This window comes from Oncorhynchus gorbuscha, linkage group LG15, assembly GCF_021184085.1.
Source record: "Oncorhynchus gorbuscha isolate QuinsamMale2020 ecotype Even-year linkage group LG15, OgorEven_v1.0, whole genome shotgun sequence".
Classification (NCBI taxonomy): domain Eukaryota; kingdom Metazoa; phylum Chordata; class Actinopteri; order Salmoniformes; family Salmonidae; genus Oncorhynchus; species Oncorhynchus gorbuscha.
In genome coordinates, this window is record NC_060187.1 from 19,663,087 (window position 1) to 19,683,467 (window position 20,381).

Here is a 20,381-nt window from a genome sequence, read left to right on the forward strand (position 1 = left end):
AGCATTAAATCAATCATGTTCTCTCTCTCTCTCCCTCTCTCTCTCTCTGCAGTGCCGTCCTTCCAAAGGGAGGAAGAGGGGTTACTGCTGGTGTGTGGATAAGTACGGTCAGCCTCTCCCTGGCTATGATGGAAAGGAGAGAGGAGAATCCCAGTGCAACAACCTGGAGAACAAATGAGAGGCAGAGAGAGGATGGAGTGATGGAGAGAAAGAATGAGGCAAGAAGGAGAGAGGAATGGGAGAGAGAGATACTTTTTTAAACTCCTGCCTTGCACGTAACCGTCGAAAGAGTGCCGGACCGTGGACCTCAGGTCACATTACTGCCGGGTGGGGGAGGGAGAGGGAGGGAGGGGGAGGGAGGGGAAGGGAGGGGCAGACTGGGACAGCACAGCCTAATAGGCCAAGCCTTCTGTCCATCATCTGCAGCTATCTGCTCTGTGCTATGGTAACCTCTAGCTACCCCTCGTATGAAAACAACAGAGAGAGAAACTAAACATCTGCACTATTATTTTAGAGAGAGAGGATGGAGGGACTTTTCCACTCACTTTAAAGAGGACTTGTCTGTGACTGTGACCCAACGCAACATGCTTGTGTATTTTTGTGTGTGTGTATGCATGCATGTGTGTGTGCGTGCATGTGTGTATGCCTGCGTGTGAGGATGTATGAGTGTTTGTGTGTGTGTGTGTCTGTGTATGCCTGCGTGTGAGCATGTATGAGTGTTTGTGTGTGTGTGTATGTGCGTGTAAATGCTGTCTTTCAATAAGCTCAGTTTAGAGGTGTAAGAAAACCTCTTGACATCCAAACCCTGCCCCCTTCTATCCTGTCATGCAGAGACTCCTCCCCTTTCTCAGGATCCATCATTTTGAAGTGAAGGCTTATGGGTAGGCTGGCCTCTGACCTCTTCCCTGCCATGTTGGACACCACTGGCCTTTCCCACTGTCTCCATAGCAACCAGCTTGTCCCGCCCGATGTGCTGCGTCACATTTACAGGTTTAGGGGGAAGGAAAGGAATGGAGACGGTGCCGAATAACGGTGCCTTAAACCCACACTGCCCCTCTCCCCCTCTTCCCCATCCCTGACCCATACCCCTCCCTTTCTCATATTCCTTGGTTAGCCCTCTGCGGTCCTCATAGGACCCCAGGAAGAGTAGCTGCTGCTTTTGCAAAAGTTCATGGGGATTTAAAAAAATAAATCAACAGGTTCTCACATAACGTTACCACCCTGCAGCCCTGGTCTGGTTAGCTAGCTGGCGGGTTGGGTTAGCATAGTTAGCCAAACCATCACTTCTTCATTCAGGAAATAGGGCCAGTGGTGTTGTCATGACAACATGGTCCCTCTATCTGCAGTACTCTTCCTGTCTATGGTGCATATGTCCTGGTGTGGGGTCCTTTAGACTGGGCATGCTCGGTGGGACCGGGCTGCTCTCTATGCCATAGGAGCCAGCTTCGAGGCCAAGCACAACCACTTAAAGCACTTTAGCTGCACCCAACCAACTTTTCTACAGCGCTCCTCACAGTTAAAGACCATCTCTACCCATTGTAGCGTAGTAGTCATACCGTTTAATTGGTGCAACATTTAACAAGGTTTATAGCACTGTAGAGCAAAACATCAACAACAACAAAAGAAAAACCAATGTTACACAAGCACTTCTGACTGTGACTTTACTCAGCCTGCGGAACAAACGCCCCTCCTCACAATTTACATTCTATGCAAAGTGTGTTTTATTTTTGTTGATATTGTTTCTTGGAGATGCTTGTATGATCTTATGCCAACATAACTCCACCAGGTGGATGCAGCACCAAATATGCATTCAAGAAGCAGACAGGGGGTCTGAGGGAGGGGGCGTGGTCCTCCTAGAAGTGCTCCCTGCTTCCTGTATGACGCTTTCACATATCCTGTGTCTGAAATGGCACCATATTTCGTATATAATTCCCTATGGGCCCTGATCAAAAGTGATGCACTACATAGGGAATAGGATGCCATTGAAGATGCAGACTTGAACAGTGGAGTGTGCACGACAAGGAATGCTAGCCCAGTAGCTCGGTAGCATGGAATTGGATGCACACACACTTTAAAACAAACAACAACAACATCTTAAAACCAACCAACCCGCTGAGGCTGCAAGCCATTCTATTTGAAGACTTGATTTCGGGATAATTCAATTATGTTTAAGATATTGCCCCACTCCTTCCCAGTTTTTAGTTATTCTTTTTCTATATTGAAAATGTTTTCGTGGCTCTATGTGGCTGACACATGTACGGTACTTCAAATTCAAGTTATTTATCTAACAAAGAATTATAAACGGATCCAAACTACGTTTTTTTCTTACCATCAATTCAGTGACTCACTAATTGTAGAGCAAACTCGAAGTTGATTCAGCGTATTTTGGGGAATGTAATCACTAATGAATGTTACATTTTTTTAATTAACATTTTCTTCTATAATTATTTTTGTAAACTTTAAACATCTCTGGTTTGTTGCCCACGGTAACTGTCAGTCGGTCAGGCACTCAGGCACTCAGGTCACTGGTCTGTTGACTAATTGGTTTGTAACAAAGTTGGGGTCAGTTTTATTTCTATTCAGTCAATACAATAATCTGAAAATCTTCATGAGGACATGTTGAATTTGAATTTCAACTGACTTTTCTGAATGAACTGAATGGAATGTAGCCCAATCCTGTTGTGTAATCCAATGGGTCTGTAGTCAAGTGAAACTCTCAGTCAGTCCATCGGTCACTGCTCCAACACTTCTCTCCGTACACACCAACGTCCACACAAACGTGCACAGCAATCTGCACGCGATGCCATCCCGTCTCAGTCTCGGTCCACATCCAGGGGCACCTCTGTCTCTCTAACATTTTGTCACTTTTCTGGTGGTCATGTAAGAATCTCTCTTCTGTTCACGGGTAATTGTACTTTATTTTTACATTTTGTTTAAACTTTTATTGTTTAAAGAGTTTTGATTCTTTAAAGAAAAAAAGCTTTTCATGTTACTAATCTAGAAAATCACACAGCTATTATTTTCTTTGAGAAAGGAACATTATTTTGTTAAAATATAATTTGTATTTAATGTCTTTTTAAAATAAAAAAATAAACACTATTTTCATTTACTGTTGAACGGCTCGAGGGTGTTTTTACAAGTTAGGCTGTGTTACCTCAGAGAGCTGAGAAGTACATTCAGTACTCAATACGGCCCTACTTCGGAGTTATAGTAAGTAGGCCTACATTCAGTACTCAATACTGTTCTACTTCAGAGTTATAGTGAGTAGGCCTACATTCAGTACTCAACACTGTCCTACTTCAGAGTTGTGGTAAGTAGGCCTACATTCAGTACTCAATACTGTTCTACTTCAGAGTTATAGTAAGTAGGCCTACATTCAGTACTCAATACTGTTCTACTTCAGAGTTATAGTAAGTAGGCCTACATTCAGTACTCAATACTGTTCTACTTCAGAGTTATAGTAAGTAGGCCTACATTCAGTACTCAATACTGTTCTACTTCAGAGTTATAGTAAGTAGGCCTACATTCAGTACTCAATACTGTTCTACTTCAGAGTTATAGTAAGTAGGCCTACATTCAGTACTCAATACTGTTCTACTTCAGAGTTATAGTAAGTAGGCCTACATTCAGTACTCAATACTGTTCTACTTCAGAGTTATAGTAAGTAAGCCTACATTCAGTACTCAATACTGTTCTACTTCAGAGTTATAGTAAGTAGGTCTACATTCAGTACTCAATACTGTTCTACTTCAGAGTTATAGTAAGTAGGCCTACATTCAGTACTCAATACTGTTCTACTTCAGAGTTATAGTAAGTAGGCCTACATTCAGTACTCAATACTGTTCTACTTCAGAGTTATAGTAAGTAGTCTCCACGGATGGCGATTAGTTCAATACCCAAATCAACAGATGGCCTACATTCAGTACTCAATACTGTTCTACTTCAGAGTTATAGTAAGTAGGCCTACATTCAGTACTCAATACTGTTCTACTTCAGAGTTATAGTAAGTAGGCCTACATTCAGTACTCAATACTGTTCTACTTCAGAGTTATAGTAAGTAGGCCTACATTCAGTACTCAATACTGTTCTACTTCAGAGTTATAGTAAGTAGGCCTACATTCAGTACTCAATACTGTTCTACTTCAGAGTTATAGTAAGTAGGCCTACATTCAGTACTCAATACTGTTCTACTTCAGAGTTATAGTAAGTAGGCCTACATTCAGTACTCAATACTGTTCTACTTCAGAGTTATAGTAAGTAGGCCTACATTCAGTACTCAATACTGTTCTACTCCAGAGTTATAGTAAGTAAGCCTACATTCAGTACTCAATACTGTTCTACTTCAGAGTTATAGTAAGTAGGCCTACATTCAGTACTCAATACTGTTCTACTTCAGAGTTATAGTAAGTAGGCCTACATTCAGTACTCAATACTGTTCTACTTCAGAGTTATAGTAAGTAGGCCTACATTCAGTACTCAATACTGTTCTACTTCAGAGTTATAGTAAGTAGGCCTACATTCAGTACTCAATACTGTTCTACTTCAGAGTTATAGTAAGTAGGCCTACATTCAGTACTCAATACTGTTCTACTTCAGAGTTATAGTAAGTAGGCCTACATTCAGTACTCAATACTGTTCTACTTCAGAGTTATAGTAAGTAGGCCTACATTCAGTACTCAATACTGTTCTACTTCAGAGTTATAGTAAGTAGGCCTACATTCAGTACTCAATACTGTTCTACTTCAGAGTTATAGTAAGTAGGCCTACATTCAATAAACTGTTTACATCAAATGTTCTAGCAGACAGGGAGGCAGTTGGCAACCAAAAAGATGAACAGAGGAATCTATTTTGATAGTTGATGAAAAGATTCAGAGGTACTGTTCTAGCAGACAGGGAGGCAGTTGGCAACCAAAAAGATGACCAGAGGAATCTATTTTGATAGAGAAAAGAGAGGTACTGATAGAGAGAGAGAGAGAGAGACAGAGAGAGAGAGAGAGGAGAGAGAGAGAGAGAGAGAGAGAGAGAGAGAGAGAGAGAGAGAGAGAGAGAGAGAGAGAGAGAGAGAGAGAGAGAGAGAGAGAACAGCACACTGTAGACACACAAACTAGAGCCTCAGGCACTGCTACAGCGCAACAAGACAGAACAACATGAAGTTTGAGAAAGGTGTATGTGTGTTTATATGGTTGGGTTGGTTGTTTGGTTGGAGTTTCACAATATATTGAGGAAACAGTTTTATTAGCAACACATTCTTCTGTGTTACAGATAATGGCTGTGTCTGAAATGGCACCCTAATCCCCATAGGGCTTTGATCAATAGTACTGCTTTATATAGGGAATAGGGTGCCATTTCAGATGCAGTCGAAGTTTGTATCTTTATGCTAGGGCTGTTTATGCACATACTCCTATATGACTGAGACATTCACCACATGACTACACAGTCACACACACTGCCAAGGGCATCAAGATTTATCTTATCGTCAATAATTATTTGATCATTAAAAATAGTAGGATGCTCCAGCCGGATTACAAACAGTTGAAGTCGGAAGTTTACATACACCTTAACCAACTACATTTAAACTCAGTTTTTCACAATTCCTGACATTTAATCATAGTAAAAATGTCCTGTCTTAGGTCAGTTAGGATCACCACTTTATTTTAAGAGTGTGAAATGTCAGAATAATAGTAGAGAGAATGATTTATTTCAGCTTTTATTTCTTTCATCACATTCCCAGTGGAACAGAAGTTTACACTCAATTAGTATTTGGTAGCATTGCCTTTAAATTGTTGATCTTGGGTCAAATGTTTTGGGTAGCCTTCCACAAGCTTCCCACAGTAAGTTGGGTGAATTTTTTTCCCATTCCTCTTGACAGTCAACTTAGTAAACTTCTGACCCACTGGAATTGTGATACAGTGAATTATAAGTGAAATAATCTGTCTGTAAACAATTGTTGGAAAAATGACTTGTGTCATGCACAAAGTAGATGTCCTAACCGACTTGCCAAAACTATAGTTTGTCAACAAGAAATTTGTGGAGTGGTTGAAAAATGAGTTTTAATTAATGACTCCAACCTAAGTGTGTCGACTTCCGACTTCAACTGTACATAAGAAATGATTGATTTAAAAAATGCAATAAAGCCCAAAGGCTTATGTCCAAGATGAACAAGTTAACATATTTGAGGTTAAATGTTTTTATTAAATATTTCATGTTTTTTTTTTACAATACAACTCAATTACAAAAGTGTCCATACACATGAGTGAGCAGTCAGTCACTTTGGATTAAAAAAAACATCTTTCTCTCTCTCTCTCTCTTTCTCTCTCTCTCTCTCTTTTCCTTCTTGCTCTTTCTTTCTCTCTTTCCTTCTCTCTCTCTCTCTCCAAAAGCAGCATGTAGACAGAGCACGCACATCACAAATCAAACACGGTCAAACCACACAGTCAAACGACAACAACTTGTTCTTTGTGGTCATAATGTGTTCATGGTCAGATAAAGAACGGTGATGCCAGTCAGTAAAGTCAAATAAAAGTCCTCTTTGACAGGAGGATGTATCAAAATAATGAAGACAGACAGTCAGCAGAGACAAACAAGCACCAGGAGGTAGGTCAAGGTAGATACCCGTCAGAACAGGGGCAATACAGGAGCATTACCCATCATGCAATTCTGCAAACCCCACAGGACCATAGGATATTGAGTTTCTTAGAAGGTAAGTATGCCCAAATTAGTCGTTTTCTGCATTCACTTATGTAGTTGAGCGTCATCATCTATGAATCATATCAGAAAAAACAACAACAAATAAACCATGGCACTGAACATGAAAAACAATGAAAAGTAACATAATAACAAGTAGAAATCCTTCTAAAAGACATTTTGGTCACACAGTGCTTTTGTTCTGGTTTGGTTCGTTTTAAAAAGTAAACCAGCAGACAAACTCCTAAAGACCAGAGCGAGATCAACTCGTCAATATGGAGTAACTCAGGGCATAGATACATATGTGCACATCATACACTGATAAAAATACACATATAATAATAATGATAACAACACTAATAACAATAAGGCAAAATTATATAAATATTCTTAACATAAAAATAACAAAATGAAGAGATACATAGTGTGAAATAAATAAGGCTGTAGAGTTTAAGTAAATGCATGAAAATATTAACAATGACAGTGTGTACCTGAATATCAAACACCACCATTTACAATTAATAAATAACAGGTATTGAAATAAAATCAGTGGTTTAGTGTGTGTGTGTGTGTGTGTGCGTGTTCTGCATCAGTGGTTGATCTCATAAGCGCACTCAGCATCTCCCTCCAGATCAGTGGATCCCAGAATCTTCTTTCCGTTCCAGAAGGACACACACCAACACCTGCCTTTCTGTCCATCAAGAGATGACTCACACTGCGAGAGAGAAGGAGAAAGAGAGATAAAGAGAAATTAGAATGCCTGTTTTTTTAACACACCTCCACCTAACACACCTGTTCAGATATGCTATGACCTTCATCTGTGTGCAGCCGCACCTCATGTGGCAAACATACACCCATTCCAAGACAAACGTGTGTACAGGCACACACACGGAAAGGCACACATGCGTGTATAGTCATGCCGCGCCAAGAGGATGACACTAGAGTGAAACTAGCTGAATGTGCTCCAAGGTGTAAGCAATGCTGTACAAATCTCTGCCTGAACACACATAATTCTTTCTGGAGCTGTGGTTGGCACAATCTTGGTTGGACACACACAACCGGTGACATTCCTTCACACTGACAGGAGTCATGAATCGGGCACATAACCCAAGTGCACATGCTCACACACACACACACACACACACACACACACACACACACACACACACACACACACACACACACACACACACACACACACACACACACACACACACACACACACACACACACACACACACACACACACACACACACACACACACACACACACACACACAGTGTGTCTACCTGTTTGGCTTTGTAGAGTCCGTGTTTGTCACAGTTTGGCAGATAGAACCTGATGAGTTTGTCTCCTAGCTTCTGTTGTGACTTAGCGATCTTCTCCAGAGCTCTCTGTAACTCCACATGACAGGGACCCTGGGAGGAGAGGGAAAGAGAGATAATGAGTTTTAAGTGTATTTCTGTGTACTGTGTAGACATATTTTAAGTGTTTTGTTAATCTTCACTTGCTTCTAAATCTGTCTCTGAAGGGGCTACATGGGAGACCTGACCCTACCTGTCTAAGGGCATGCTATCAAAGTAGTGCTGCTAGATAGAGTAGAGCACTGCCTTCTCACTAGTCATCAAAGGTTGCTGTTCTATCCAATCAACTCACACAGTCAAGGCCTGTTGTGGAAAAACACTGGTATTTTGTAAAATTGTTCCATGATAGGTCATAAGGTAGGCTAATGCACACACACACACACCCGCACCCACCCACACGCACGTGCACACACACACACACACACACACACACACACACACACACACACACACACACACACACACACACACACACACACACACACACACACACACACACACACTTCAAAGTCACTCGAGCGCCCCCTTGCGGTATGATGCTAACTACCCACAACCCAACCGTCAATTGACTCTCCAAAAGTTTTAAGAACGTTAAATTATAATTGCAAAACGGTTAGTACATTTTCCGTGAGCGCTCACCTGCTCCACCAATTTCTTTCGGATTGCGTTAACTTTGGCTTTCATGCTCTCCAGCGCGTCCGCGGCGGCCCGGGGATCGAAGGGCTTGCTGTGGCCGTGGAGATAGAGGCTGGAGCCGGAGTCTGATACCAAGGCAGTGTTCTCTGTCTCGGCATTGTCCGCCGCTCCTTGGTCTGGAGAGAAGAGGGAATGAGGGTCAAGAAGGGGAAAAGCCAGTAGAAATCACAATCTTGATTGCACTTATGCACAAGTACATTTGAAAATTATATAATTATCCATATTATTAGGCTAATAGGCTTTTTCAAATATATGTTATTATTAGCGTATGTCAATTATAGACATTATATATATATATATTGCATATATGCTATTTATAATCTAGCTATAGCCAAAACATTTAGCAATTAGGGGTTTACATACCGGGGTTTTGGGACACAGAGCTGCTTTCGGGCTCGGGGACCTCAGTGCACACAGCCTGGCCGCGAGTGAGGGAGTGCAGCGGCCGGAGGTCGCCGGGTCTCGGGGTGCACCTCAGTCCGGACCCGCATGGCGCAGTGTAGATTCCGCACAGATCCCCCGTCTTCAGGGCGCAAGCGAGGCAGCATCCACAACCAGGCTCCCGCAGAACCTCCGCACAGCCGGGCGCCACCGCTGGACACTCGCTCAGCTTCTCCGGTGAGCACGGGGCGCATCGGATCGGCTCTTGCGCTAACACCGGGGACCCCAGGACAGACCGGACCAGCACAGAGCAGCATACCGCTGCTGCCACCAATACATTTCTGTGAAATAATCCACTCATGGTATAAGGAGAGACTGGAATAAGGAAGAATAGTAGTTTATCAAAGGTAAGAAGAGTTAGAAAAAACACGATTCGTTCCTGTTCCTTAGTTTCTTTCCTTTGATTTTGGAAAAATGACTACTCGTTGCGCGCAGCCTTATTTATACCCTGGTCATTGTAAAACGTTTGACGCATCTGCATTATGAATGACTTCTAAAAAGAAGGTGTAATGATCCGACGGCTTCTGATTGGCCCTCATATGTCCAGTCAGAGACCTCATTTGAATACAACACGCAAAACACAATATCGTATTTATTTTGGAACAGACTGTGCTCGCACGTCGCGCTCTCTGTATGCACAACATCAACCAGTGACAGTGTGACGACATCACCGTTTGGTATTGCAAGTGAGGAAAAGGTATAACCGAGTTTCAACATTCTGTCATCCCTGTCAGTCTATATAGCCCATCAGGAATTTATCACCGTCTATTTGAAGTTTCACCATTATAGTAGGATTAAAACTACATAGATTTTGTAGTAGAAAAACATATGCTATATCGTTGTATTTAGTAGTCTGATGCTGAACGGAAGCAGTTTAGCCCCGCAAAGAAGTGAAGACCTATTTCACCGCCAGTGTGGTACAATGCCTGCTATTCATGAGTTTATTGTTTTTTTTTTTTTAAATATCCTTTCAAACTTCTTACACAACTTCCAGCAAAAACGAATAATGACTGCTGATTACGCCGGTTAGCCTGCCGGGGCTGCACCTAGTAGGCTACTGTGCATGTCCAGCACTAATTGAACATGAGAAAACATGCCCCGCGCAGATAATCCGGCGCAAATGGGGGTCACGGTTTACTGTACTTTTTTCTTCTTCTGAGTGACCCCAATAAACACAGACTTCAACCCAACCTCCATTCCACGTTATTCAACGTCATTCAGTTGATTCAACCAGTGGGATGCACGGCAGCGTGTCGCCGACCGTGGAATGCGACCTCCACTCCCGGAAGCCCCATTTTGGTCTCCACGGCGCCGGAGCTGACCGGAGGAGTACCATTGTAGTTACCCGTTTCCTTTCCGGTGTTAATAATAGACCGTGCGGAACGAGGCTGCACTGACATGGCCAGAGACACGTCCCGGGTCCCGCGCGCGCGCACGTGTGAGTTAGAGAGAGAGACAGAGAGACTGCTCTTGGCACACCACAGGGGTTCCGGGGACAGTGCTAGAGAGTAGGATCACAAATAGATAACCATGTTACACTCACACCCTATGTCACAGGGCAACAGACCTGGCATTGGTGGATGACTGTATTGTTCATTTAGGAGGCTGAAAGTGGAGAGGCCAATATTACAACTAGGATTTGGTCAAGCTAGGGAATGTTCTCAGGGGTGACCGCCAAGGGCCAGAGATGGTGAGCAATGCATAGAGGGGGTGAACTTAGGATACCAACCATGACTGTAATGGTGGACGAAGGGGGTCCCAAATGGCACCCTATTCCCTTTATAGCGCACTACTTTTAAACAAGGGTTGTATCCCAAATGAGTTCCTATTAGCCTTTACAGTGCAATTGCTCTAGTTTTGACCAGAGCTCTCCTTGTGTCACCACGAAGCATTATGTCATCATGCAATGCAATGACTTGTAAGATTGCATCATCTGCCTACCAAGTGGTTAAGATTAGACCCACTTCTCATGTAACCGACTGATTTACAGTTTGTACTCCTTCTATAGCCCCAAGCTGAATAAATACTGTATATAATGAGACTTTTAACATCTTAAACCAGTTGAAGTCTAAGGTGATCTAGTCAACGATCTTCTGGAATGATGCAATACTAGTAATAGCCCACTGGGCACAGACGTCTTTTCAACATTTATTCCACATTAGTTCAACGTAATTTCATTGAAATGACGTGGGAACAACATTGATTCAACCAGTGTATGCCCAGTGGGGGGCAACTCAAGTCTTATTGAAGGAAAGCATGCTCTACAGCGGGGGTTCCACATTCTTTTTCACTCAGGGCCCCCCCTTCCAGCATTGGGGAACATCCCATGTACCCCCGCACACACACACGCCATGTCTATTTATATGGGATCTATAGCTACGGCACATCTAGAAGCCCATTGATGCAAATGCAGAGGGTGAAAAAGAAAGACTTTGCATTCCTTTTTATGTTGGTAAAAAAAATGTGATAATGAAAATTCATTTAGGGTCTGATTGATATGTCAAACTATGCAGTGAGTTGACTAGTTCATGTTCATTTCAAAACCGAAGAGCCTCTTTGTGTCTAAACATTGACATTCTATCTCCCCATTATATTTCCTTTTGCTCCATTAATTAAAGGGGCAATCTGGGATTGGTACATACATTATTTTACTTTAAAATGAATTAAATAGAGCCATTGACAGGGGTTGAAAGAGTCCTGAAATATCCTACTCATGTAGAAGCAGTGCTAATGTAATGACATTTTACTCAAGAAGAAGTCAAATTACTGATGTAAAAAGCTACTCAGGTAAATGTAAAAAGTAGCTACTTTAAAATATACTCAGAGAAAAAACATTGACCTGACTCCCTCTTTCTCTCCCTCACTCACTCACTCAGTCACTCACTCCCCTTTCCAGCTCTTACTCACTCACTCACAAACTCCCTCCCATTCACTGACCAAGGGTAGAAAGAGAACTGATATATCCTACTCAAGTAAAAGTACTATTAATTTAATTACATTTTAGATGTAAAATGACTAACTTTGAAAAATACAGTAAAGAGTTGCTGTAATTAGTTACTTTACACCTCTGTTCATTGATCTCTGGTCATTAGCTTAGTACAGAAAGAAACAGTGGCGGTGTGACCGCTTTGTTGTTGTTTGAATCCCAGATTGCCCCTTTATGGTATGGGCTGGCTGGCAATCAAACTGCCCTGTAATGCACTGGAGAATGTGGACCAAAGGCTGTGTTTATACAGGCAGCCGAATTCTGATATTTTTACTTTTGACTAATCACATTAGATCTTTCACATCAGCTCTTTTTCAGAGCTGATCTGATTGGTCAAAGACCAATTAGTGAAAACACATCAGTTTGGGGCTGCCCTTGTCAACACAGCCATAGTGACCTAGGGTTCCCTGAACCATTTAACACACGTGTTCTATTCCACCAGTCATGCTCAAACGTCTATCCCACCTTATAGTCTCTCGTGACAGCACGTGAGATTTGGTTCTGGGTTCTGAACCTCAGATTAGGTGTGCTTAAGTGCTGACATTGATGTGGAATGGCCAAAGGAATGGTCATTGGAGCCTATCGTCCCAAATGGCACACTACTGCCTATGTGCTCTGCTCAAAAGTAGTGCACTATATAGGGAATAGGGGCCATTGGGGATCAGATTGGCAAGGTTGCCAAGAGGTGACCCGATGTTCTAGAGCAGGAATGGGCAACTGGCAGCCCCCTTTTGTAGCCCCACGGAGCAGTTTTTCTCTTGTTATGTCAGTCACTGGTAATCAATCAATTGGCCCATGTGTAGCGGTTTTCCTCCCCTTCTGAGGAGGAGTAGGAAAGATCGGACCAATGCGCAGCGTGGTAAGTGTCCATATTTTAATGACATAACCGAACACTGAATACAAAAGAACAAGAGAAATCAATTAAAAATGAAACAGTTCTGTATGGTAAAACACAGACGCAGAAAACAACTACCCACAAACACCAGGTGGGAACAGGCTACCTAAGTATGGTTCTCAATCAGAGACAACGATTGCCAGCTGCCTCTGATTGGGAACCATACCAGGCCAAACACATAGAAATAGAAAACATAGAACACAAAACATAGAATTCCCACCCCAACTCACGCCCTGACCAAACTAAAATAGAGACATAAAAAAGGAAATAAGGTCAGGATGTGACACCATGTCAGCTAACATTTTTTAGATTTGTAAGTTAGTCTAGCCAGCTGGTATCTAAATTTGTTGCAGTAATGGTCAGATTACGTACCTGGAGGCCCCATTTGATTTTGTAAGTCACTCTCACTCAGATATCATATTAACATTTGTATTAGTTTTACCTTCATTTAACTAGGCAAGTTAGTTAAGATCAAATTCTTATTTACAATGACGGCCTACACCGACCAAACCCGGCCAATGTTGGACCAATTGTGCTCTACCCTATGGGACTACCAATCACGGACGGTTGTGATACAGCCTGGATTCGAAACAGGGTGTCTGTAATGACGCCTCTAGCACTGAGATGCAGTGCCTTAGACCTTGCGCCACTCGGGGCAAAATGTGTAGAACTGAATTAAATTAGCTTAAAAACTGCATATATTTCTCTGGACCCTTTGCCAAAATGTGTAGAATTGCAGGAAATTAACTGTAAAACCGAAATATTTTCTCTCCGCCGCATTGCAAAATGAGAGAATTGCATTAAATGAGTTATAAAACTGCAAAATCTTATCTCCACCCTATGACAAAATGTTTAGAATTGCATCAAACTTGCTTTAATGGGTGACTGCACTTCCTGATTGGGCCTAGTTTTAGATTTGGTTAATTAAGAAATGCTCATGGCCATGACTAAATTCAGACGTGAGTTGGTTTCGGGTTGTGGTTTGATGTGACACCCTTATTTGACCAATTAGCTTCAACTGGCTGGTGTGCGACTGTGGCAAAGTTGGTTTAACTTTAGATAGCCTATCTCCGGGGATAGTTAGGGACCGTCAATAAATTGCACAATGTAAATGAGACAGTATTTTCACGTGGGACAACTTTTAATTTTCTAATTAAATGCTTTCTATACTATATGTGTATATGATTTTCTACAATTTGTAGTTGATTTGAGTTTTTCAAGAGATTGAAATTACGAGCTATTGGAATTTTCACATATAAACTATACGTCCATTAGTTCTTGTCTTTGTGGTTGAATATGTATTGAAATTCACTGCTCGACCGAGGGACCTAACAGGTAATTGTATGTGTGGGGTACAGAAATTAACTAATCATTCAAAAATAATGTTAAACACTATTATTGCACACAGAGTAAGTTCAGGCAACTTATTATGTGACTTGTTATGCAGATTTTTATTCCTGACCTTATTTAGGCTTCCAATAACAAAGGGGTTGAATACTTATGGACTCAATACATTTCAACATTTTATATTTCATTAATTTGTAAGAAATTCCAAAAACATAATTCCACTTTATAGGATATTGTGTGTAGGCCAGTGAGAAAAAATGCAATATTTAGTCCATTTTACGTTTAGCCTGTAACACAATAAAATGCGGAAAAAGTCAAGGTGTCACGATCGTCGAAATAACATTTGGATCAAGGCGCAGCGTGATATGGGTTCCACACCTTTTATTTCGTGAAATACACAAAACAATACATTTTAAAAAACGAAACATGAAGCTATGGAGTGCTCAGAGGCAACTACACATAAACAAGATCCCACAAAAAACAGTGGGGAAATGGCTGCCTAAATATGATCCCCAATCAAAGACAACGCTAAACAGCTGGCTCTGATTGGGAACCATACCAGGCCAACATAGAAATAAAACAACCTAGATTACCCGACCTAACCAAAATAGAGAATAAAAAGGCTCTCTGTGGTCAGGGCGTGACACAAGAGGTGTGAATATTCATAGGACTAATCAAAAGTAGTGCACTATAAAGGGATTAGGGTGCTACTTGGAATGAAACCTGAAATCAGTAGAGGGAAAGGTCTGGATGATGGAGAGAGAAGGAGACAAAACTATGGGATTAATATACAGTAAGCACAGCATATGAACAACACACTCCACTGCCACTCCATGACAGGCCTTATCTGCGTCCCAAATGGCACCATATTCCCTACGAAGGTAGTGCACTGTATAGGAAATATTGTGCCATTTGGAGCACAGGCTGTGGAAAGATCTTACCTCTGCTGTCAGATCAGAAGAGAAGAAGAACCTCTTCAGTTTGTGTTTTGGGCTAACAGGCCTGCTACGTAACCTTTGCAGAGCGTGAGACACACCCACTCATTTGTATGAAACCTGGGCATAAAATTACGCTCTGGTTATTTTTTCAAGAATTGAATGTGTGACTGACATGTGGCTGACGCGTGCCTGAGAACACTTGATGAAATGGCTCGTGCTCTGCTCACGCTGGCAAGAAGTCACACCTAAAAAAAGTCTACAGAAATCCTACTGTTTTGCTAAAGCCCTCGTGTAGCTTCCCTGTAAAGAGGGTATTTGAGGGTCTTTCTCTCTGTAGTCACATAATCACAATCAAAGGTTAAGGTGGCATTGAACATTATCCAACTGGATTGTGTTTACTACAGAGAAGAGGACTGATGTCACACACACACACAGCCACACACACAAATACACACCTGTAAGTAAAGGATGTGTCCATTTATGGTAAGCTAAACTTTGCGTTGTGTGTGACGCAGTAGCAAGGGTAACTGAGGACAACCAGAAAGAGAAAACAGAGGTGATCTAACACATAAACACAAGACTGTACAAACAGATCTGGGATCAGACTATGATCCGAATCTGCGTCCCAAATACTAGAATAGATACCTATGAGCCCTGGTCAACAGTGGTGCACCACATAGGGAATAAGCTGCCAATTGAGATGGAACCATCACCCTCCTCCTATGGGAATCAGCTCATAAGAAAGAATGTGATGTGAGTGGTCTCAATGACTCTAAGCCCCTAGAGTTATTATTTTCTCTCTCCTCCTCCCCTCTCAAGATTCCTTTTATCAGTTAATCCCCATCCTATTAACCAGCCTGGCTGCACAGGTCACACACACACACACACACACACACACACACACACACACACACACACACACACACACACACACACACACACACACACACACACACACACACACACACACACACACACACACACACACACACACACACACACACACACACACACACACACACACACACACACACACACACACACACACACACACACACACACAGGTCACAGCAGGTTGAGCAGTGGGAGAGAAACATTGAAATAGATATAGAGTCACACGCGGTTGGGCCGGTGAAGGAGGTTACTGCTGGTAGAGTGTGTTTTGTTTTGGGTCCAGAACGAACCTGGGCCCGGTTTCCCAAAAGCAGGTGAAGGCTGAATTCCTTGTTATAACCTTTGTAGGAGCATCGTTAAATCTCTGAGCTGTTTCCCAAAACCATCCTTACTAAAGTTGCACCTAAAACGCTTGTTCTTTTCCTAATGCCTCAGACCACTCGTAGAACAGTTATTTTGCCTACCGCAGTTCTTCATACACAGAAGACCTCCACTAAATATAGAATCGGGGGGCGGCAGGGTAGCCTAGTGGTTAGAGTGTTGGACTAGTAACCAAAAGGTTGCAAGTTTGAATCCCTGAGCTGACAAGGTGCAAATCTGTCGTTCTGCCCCTGAACAGGCAGTTAACCCACTGTTCCTAGGCCGTCATTGAAAATAAGAATTTGTTCTTAACTGACTTGCCTAGTTAAATAAAGGTTAAAAAATATATATTTAAAAAAAAATAATCTCTGATAACTTCACAGTGAAGTTGACCAGATATACAAAGTTGCCAATGGCTTTGCAATTGTTACCAGCAAGCAAATGAAAAACGAGATGATTTAATTAAAAGACGTGATAATACCTCTCCAGGAGCTGATCCATAATCAGTATTGTGGAATAATTCTAACATTAAAGTTATACTTGAATAGAGAATGCTGATCGTTGAGCAGCACTGTCTTTCTTTCGATCCTCAGTATCGACATGCCTCAAATAAGCACTTTGTGACTGTTCTGTCCGTGTGTTGTTTTGGCAAACACATTACATCTTTGGCCTTTGTAGAAAAGACGCATCATTGAAATGTTTGTAGGCCTAAATTCCATCGCTATCGGGATATTATTGGAAGTGTTTTTCTTAAAGGGATAGTTCAGACAAATGATAAAATGACAAATTGGTTTCCTTACCCTCCAAGCAGTCTAAGGTTTGACAGCAATCCATGTTTTGTTTTAGTTTCCCTGGCACTGTTTCCAAATGCTAACGTTTAGCATTTGGAAACAGTGCCAGCCATTGCCAGGGAAACTAAACCAAAGCATGTATTGCTGTCATACGTTGTGTATAGACTGCTTACAGGGTAAGGAAACCAATGTGTCATTTTATAATTTTGGTGAACAATCGCTTTAGAACACTTTCAAGATCTGTTGTGTTTCTTTTCATTTAGATCATCTCTACTGTAACTCTTGTTAATCTCTATTGTAACTATTGTTCATCTCTACTGTAACTATTGTTCATCTCTACTGTAACTATTGTTCATCTCTACTGTAACTTTTGTTAGTTAGAACTGTAACTATTGTTCATCTCTACTGTAACTCTTGTTAATCTCTACTGTAACTCTTGTTAGTTAGAACTGTAACTATTGTTCATCTCTACTGTAACTCTTGTTAGTTAGAACTGTAACTATTGTTCATCTCTACTGTAACTCTTGTTAATCTCTACTGTAACTCTTGTTAATCTCTACTGTAACTCTTGTTAATCTCTACTGTAACTATTGTTCATCTCTACTGTAACTCTTGTTAGTTAGAACTGTAACTATTTTTCATCTCTACTGTAACTCTTGTTAATCTCTACTGTAACTCTTGTTAGTTAGAACTGTAACTATTGTTCATCTCTACTGTAACTCTTGTTAATCTCTACTGTAACTCTTGTTAATCTCTACTGTAACTCTTGTTAGTTAGAACTGTAACTATTGTTCATCTCTACTGTAACTCTTGTTAGTTAGAACTGTAACTATTGTTCATCTCTATTGTAACTCTTGTTAGTTAGAACTGTAACTATTGTTCATCTCTACTGTAACTCTTGTTAGTTAGAACTGTAACTATTGTTCATCTCTACTGTAACTCTTGTTAGTTAGAACTGTAACTATTGTTCATCTCTACTGTAACTCTTGTTAGTTAGAACTGTAACTATTGTTCATCTCTACTGTAACTCTTGTTAGTTAGAACTGTAACTATTGTTCATCTCTACTGTAACTCTTGTTAATCTCTACTGTAACTCTTGTTAATCTCTACTGTAACTCTTGTTAATCTCTACTGTAACTCTTGTTAGTTAGAACTGTAACTATTGTTCATCTCTACTGTAACTCTTGTTAGTTAGAACTGTAACTATTGTTCATCTCTACTGTAACTCTTGTTAGTTAGAACTGTAACTATTGTTCATCTCTACTGTAACTCTTGTTAGTTAGGACTGTAACTATTGTTCATCTCTACTGTAACTCTTGTTAATCTCTACTGTAACTCTTGTTAATCTCTACTGTAACTCTTGTTTGTTAGAACTGTAACTATTGTTCATCTCTACTGTAACTCTTGTTAATCTCTACTGTAACTCTTGTTAATCTCTACTGTAACTCTTGTTAGTTAGAACTGTAACTATTGTTCATCTCTACTGTAACTCTTGTTAGTTAGAACTGTAACTATTGTTCATCTCTACTGTAACTCTTGTTAGTTAGAACTGTAACTATTGTTCATCTCTACTGTAACTCTTGTTAGTTAGAACTGTAACTATTGTTCATCTCTACTGTAACTCTTGTTAGTTAGAACTGTAACTATTGTTCATCTCTACTGTAACTCTTGTTAATCTCTACTGTAACTCTTGATAATCTCTACTGTAACTCTTGTTAATCTCTACTGTAACTCTTGTTAGTTAGAACTGTAACTATTGTTCATCTCTACTGTAACTCTTGTTAGTTAGAACTGTAACTATTGTTCATCTCTACTGTAACTCTTGTTAGTTAGAACTGTAACTATTGTTCATCTCTACTGTAACTCTTGTTAGTTAGGACTGTAACTATTGTTCATCTCTACTGTAACTCTTGTTAATCTCTACTGTAACTCTTGTTAATCTCTACTGTAACTCTTGTTTGTTAGAACTGTAACTATTGTTCATCTCTACTGTAACTCTTGTTAATCTCTACTGTAACTCTTGTTAATCTCTACTGTAACTCTTGTTAGTTAGAACTGTAACTATTGTTCATCTCTACTGTAACTCTTGTTAGTTAGAACTGTAACTATTGTTCATCTCTACTGTAACTCTTGTTAATCTCTACTGTAACTCTTGTTAATCTCTACTGTAACTCTTGTTAATCTCTACTGTAACTCGTGTTGGTTAGAACTGTAACTCTTGTTAATCTCTACTGTAACTCTTGTTAATCTCTACTGTAACTCTTGTTAGTTAGAACTGTAACTATTGTTAATCTCTACTGTAACTCTTGTTAGTTAGAACTGTAACTATTGTTCATCTCTACTGTAACTCTTGTTAGTTAGAACTGTAACTATTGTTCATCTCTACTGAAACTCTTGTTAGTTAGAACTGTAACTATTGTTAATCTCTACTGTAAATCTTGTTAGATAGAACTGTAACTCTTGTTAATCTCTACTGTAACTGTTGTTAATCTCTACTGTAACTCGTGTTGGTTAGAACTGTAACTCTTGTTAATCTCTACTGTAACTCTTGTTAATCTCTACTGTAACTCTTGTTAGTTAGAACTGTAACTATTGTTAATCTCTACTGTAACTCTTGTTAATCTCTAATGTAAATCTTGTTAGTTAGAACTTTTACTCTTGTTAATCTCTACTGTAACTCTTGTTAATCTCTACTGTAAATCTTGTTAGTTAGAACTGTAACTCGTGTTAATCTCTACTGTAACTCTTGTTAATCTCTACTGTAACTCTTGTTAATCTCTACTGTAACTCTTGTTAGTTAGAACTGTAACTATTGTTCATCTCTACTGTAACTCTTGTTAATCTCTACTGTAACTCTTGTTAATCTCTACTGTAACTCTTGTTAGTTAGAACTGTAACTATTGTTCATCTCTACTGTAACTCTTGTTAGTTAGAACTGTAACTATTGTTCATCTCTACTGTAACTCTTGTTAATCTCTACTGTA

At 40.5% G+C, this 20,381-nt stretch overlaps 2 protein-coding genes across 2 annotated transcripts in view; one reads left to right on the top strand and one right to left on the bottom strand.

Annotated features, from left to right (window-relative positions):
* igfbp3 (insulin-like growth factor binding protein 3) overlaps nucleotides 1–3,108 on the top strand; it is a 67,999-nt gene extending 64,891 nt beyond the window's left edge. Inside the window, exon 4 of the mRNA XM_046300553.1 lies at nucleotides 53–3,108. Coding sequence (XP_046156509.1) covers nucleotides 53–178 — 126 coding nt within the window. The 3' untranslated portion in view covers nucleotides 179–3,108. The remainder of the gene's footprint in view (nucleotides 1–52) is intronic.
* Nucleotides 3,109–6,171: 3,063 nt separating this feature from the next.
* Nucleotides 6,172–9,640, bottom strand: igfbp1a (insulin-like growth factor binding protein 1a). The gene is made up of 4 exons (XM_046299870.1): nucleotides 9,109–9,640; nucleotides 8,689–8,861; nucleotides 7,975–8,103; nucleotides 6,172–7,399 (listed from the first exon to the last, which is right to left on the bottom strand). The coding sequence occupies exons 1-4, from the start codon at nucleotides 9,485–9,487 to the stop codon at nucleotides 7,274–7,276; spliced, it is 807 nt and encodes a 268-aa protein (XP_046155826.1). The 5' UTR covers nucleotides 9,488–9,640; the 3' UTR covers nucleotides 6,172–7,273.
* Nucleotides 9,641–20,381: the final 10,741 nt, after the last annotated feature.

What these genes read in the sequence shown, in the direction of transcription:
- igfbp1a (XM_046299870.1), bottom strand. Translation starts at nt 9,487, where the DNA reads ATGAGTGGATTATTTCACAGAAATGTATTGGTGGCAGCAGCGGTATGC. An exon ending in CTCTGTGTCCCAAAACCCCG is followed by an intron (nt 8,862 to 9,108) that starts GTATGTAAACCC and finishes TCTTCTCTCCAG; the next exon opens with ACCAAGGAGCGGCGGACAAT. An exon ending in GACTCTACAAAGCCAAACAG is followed by an intron (nt 7,400 to 7,974) that starts GTAGACACACTG and finishes TCTCTCTCGCAG; the next exon opens with TGTGAGTCATCTCTTGATGG.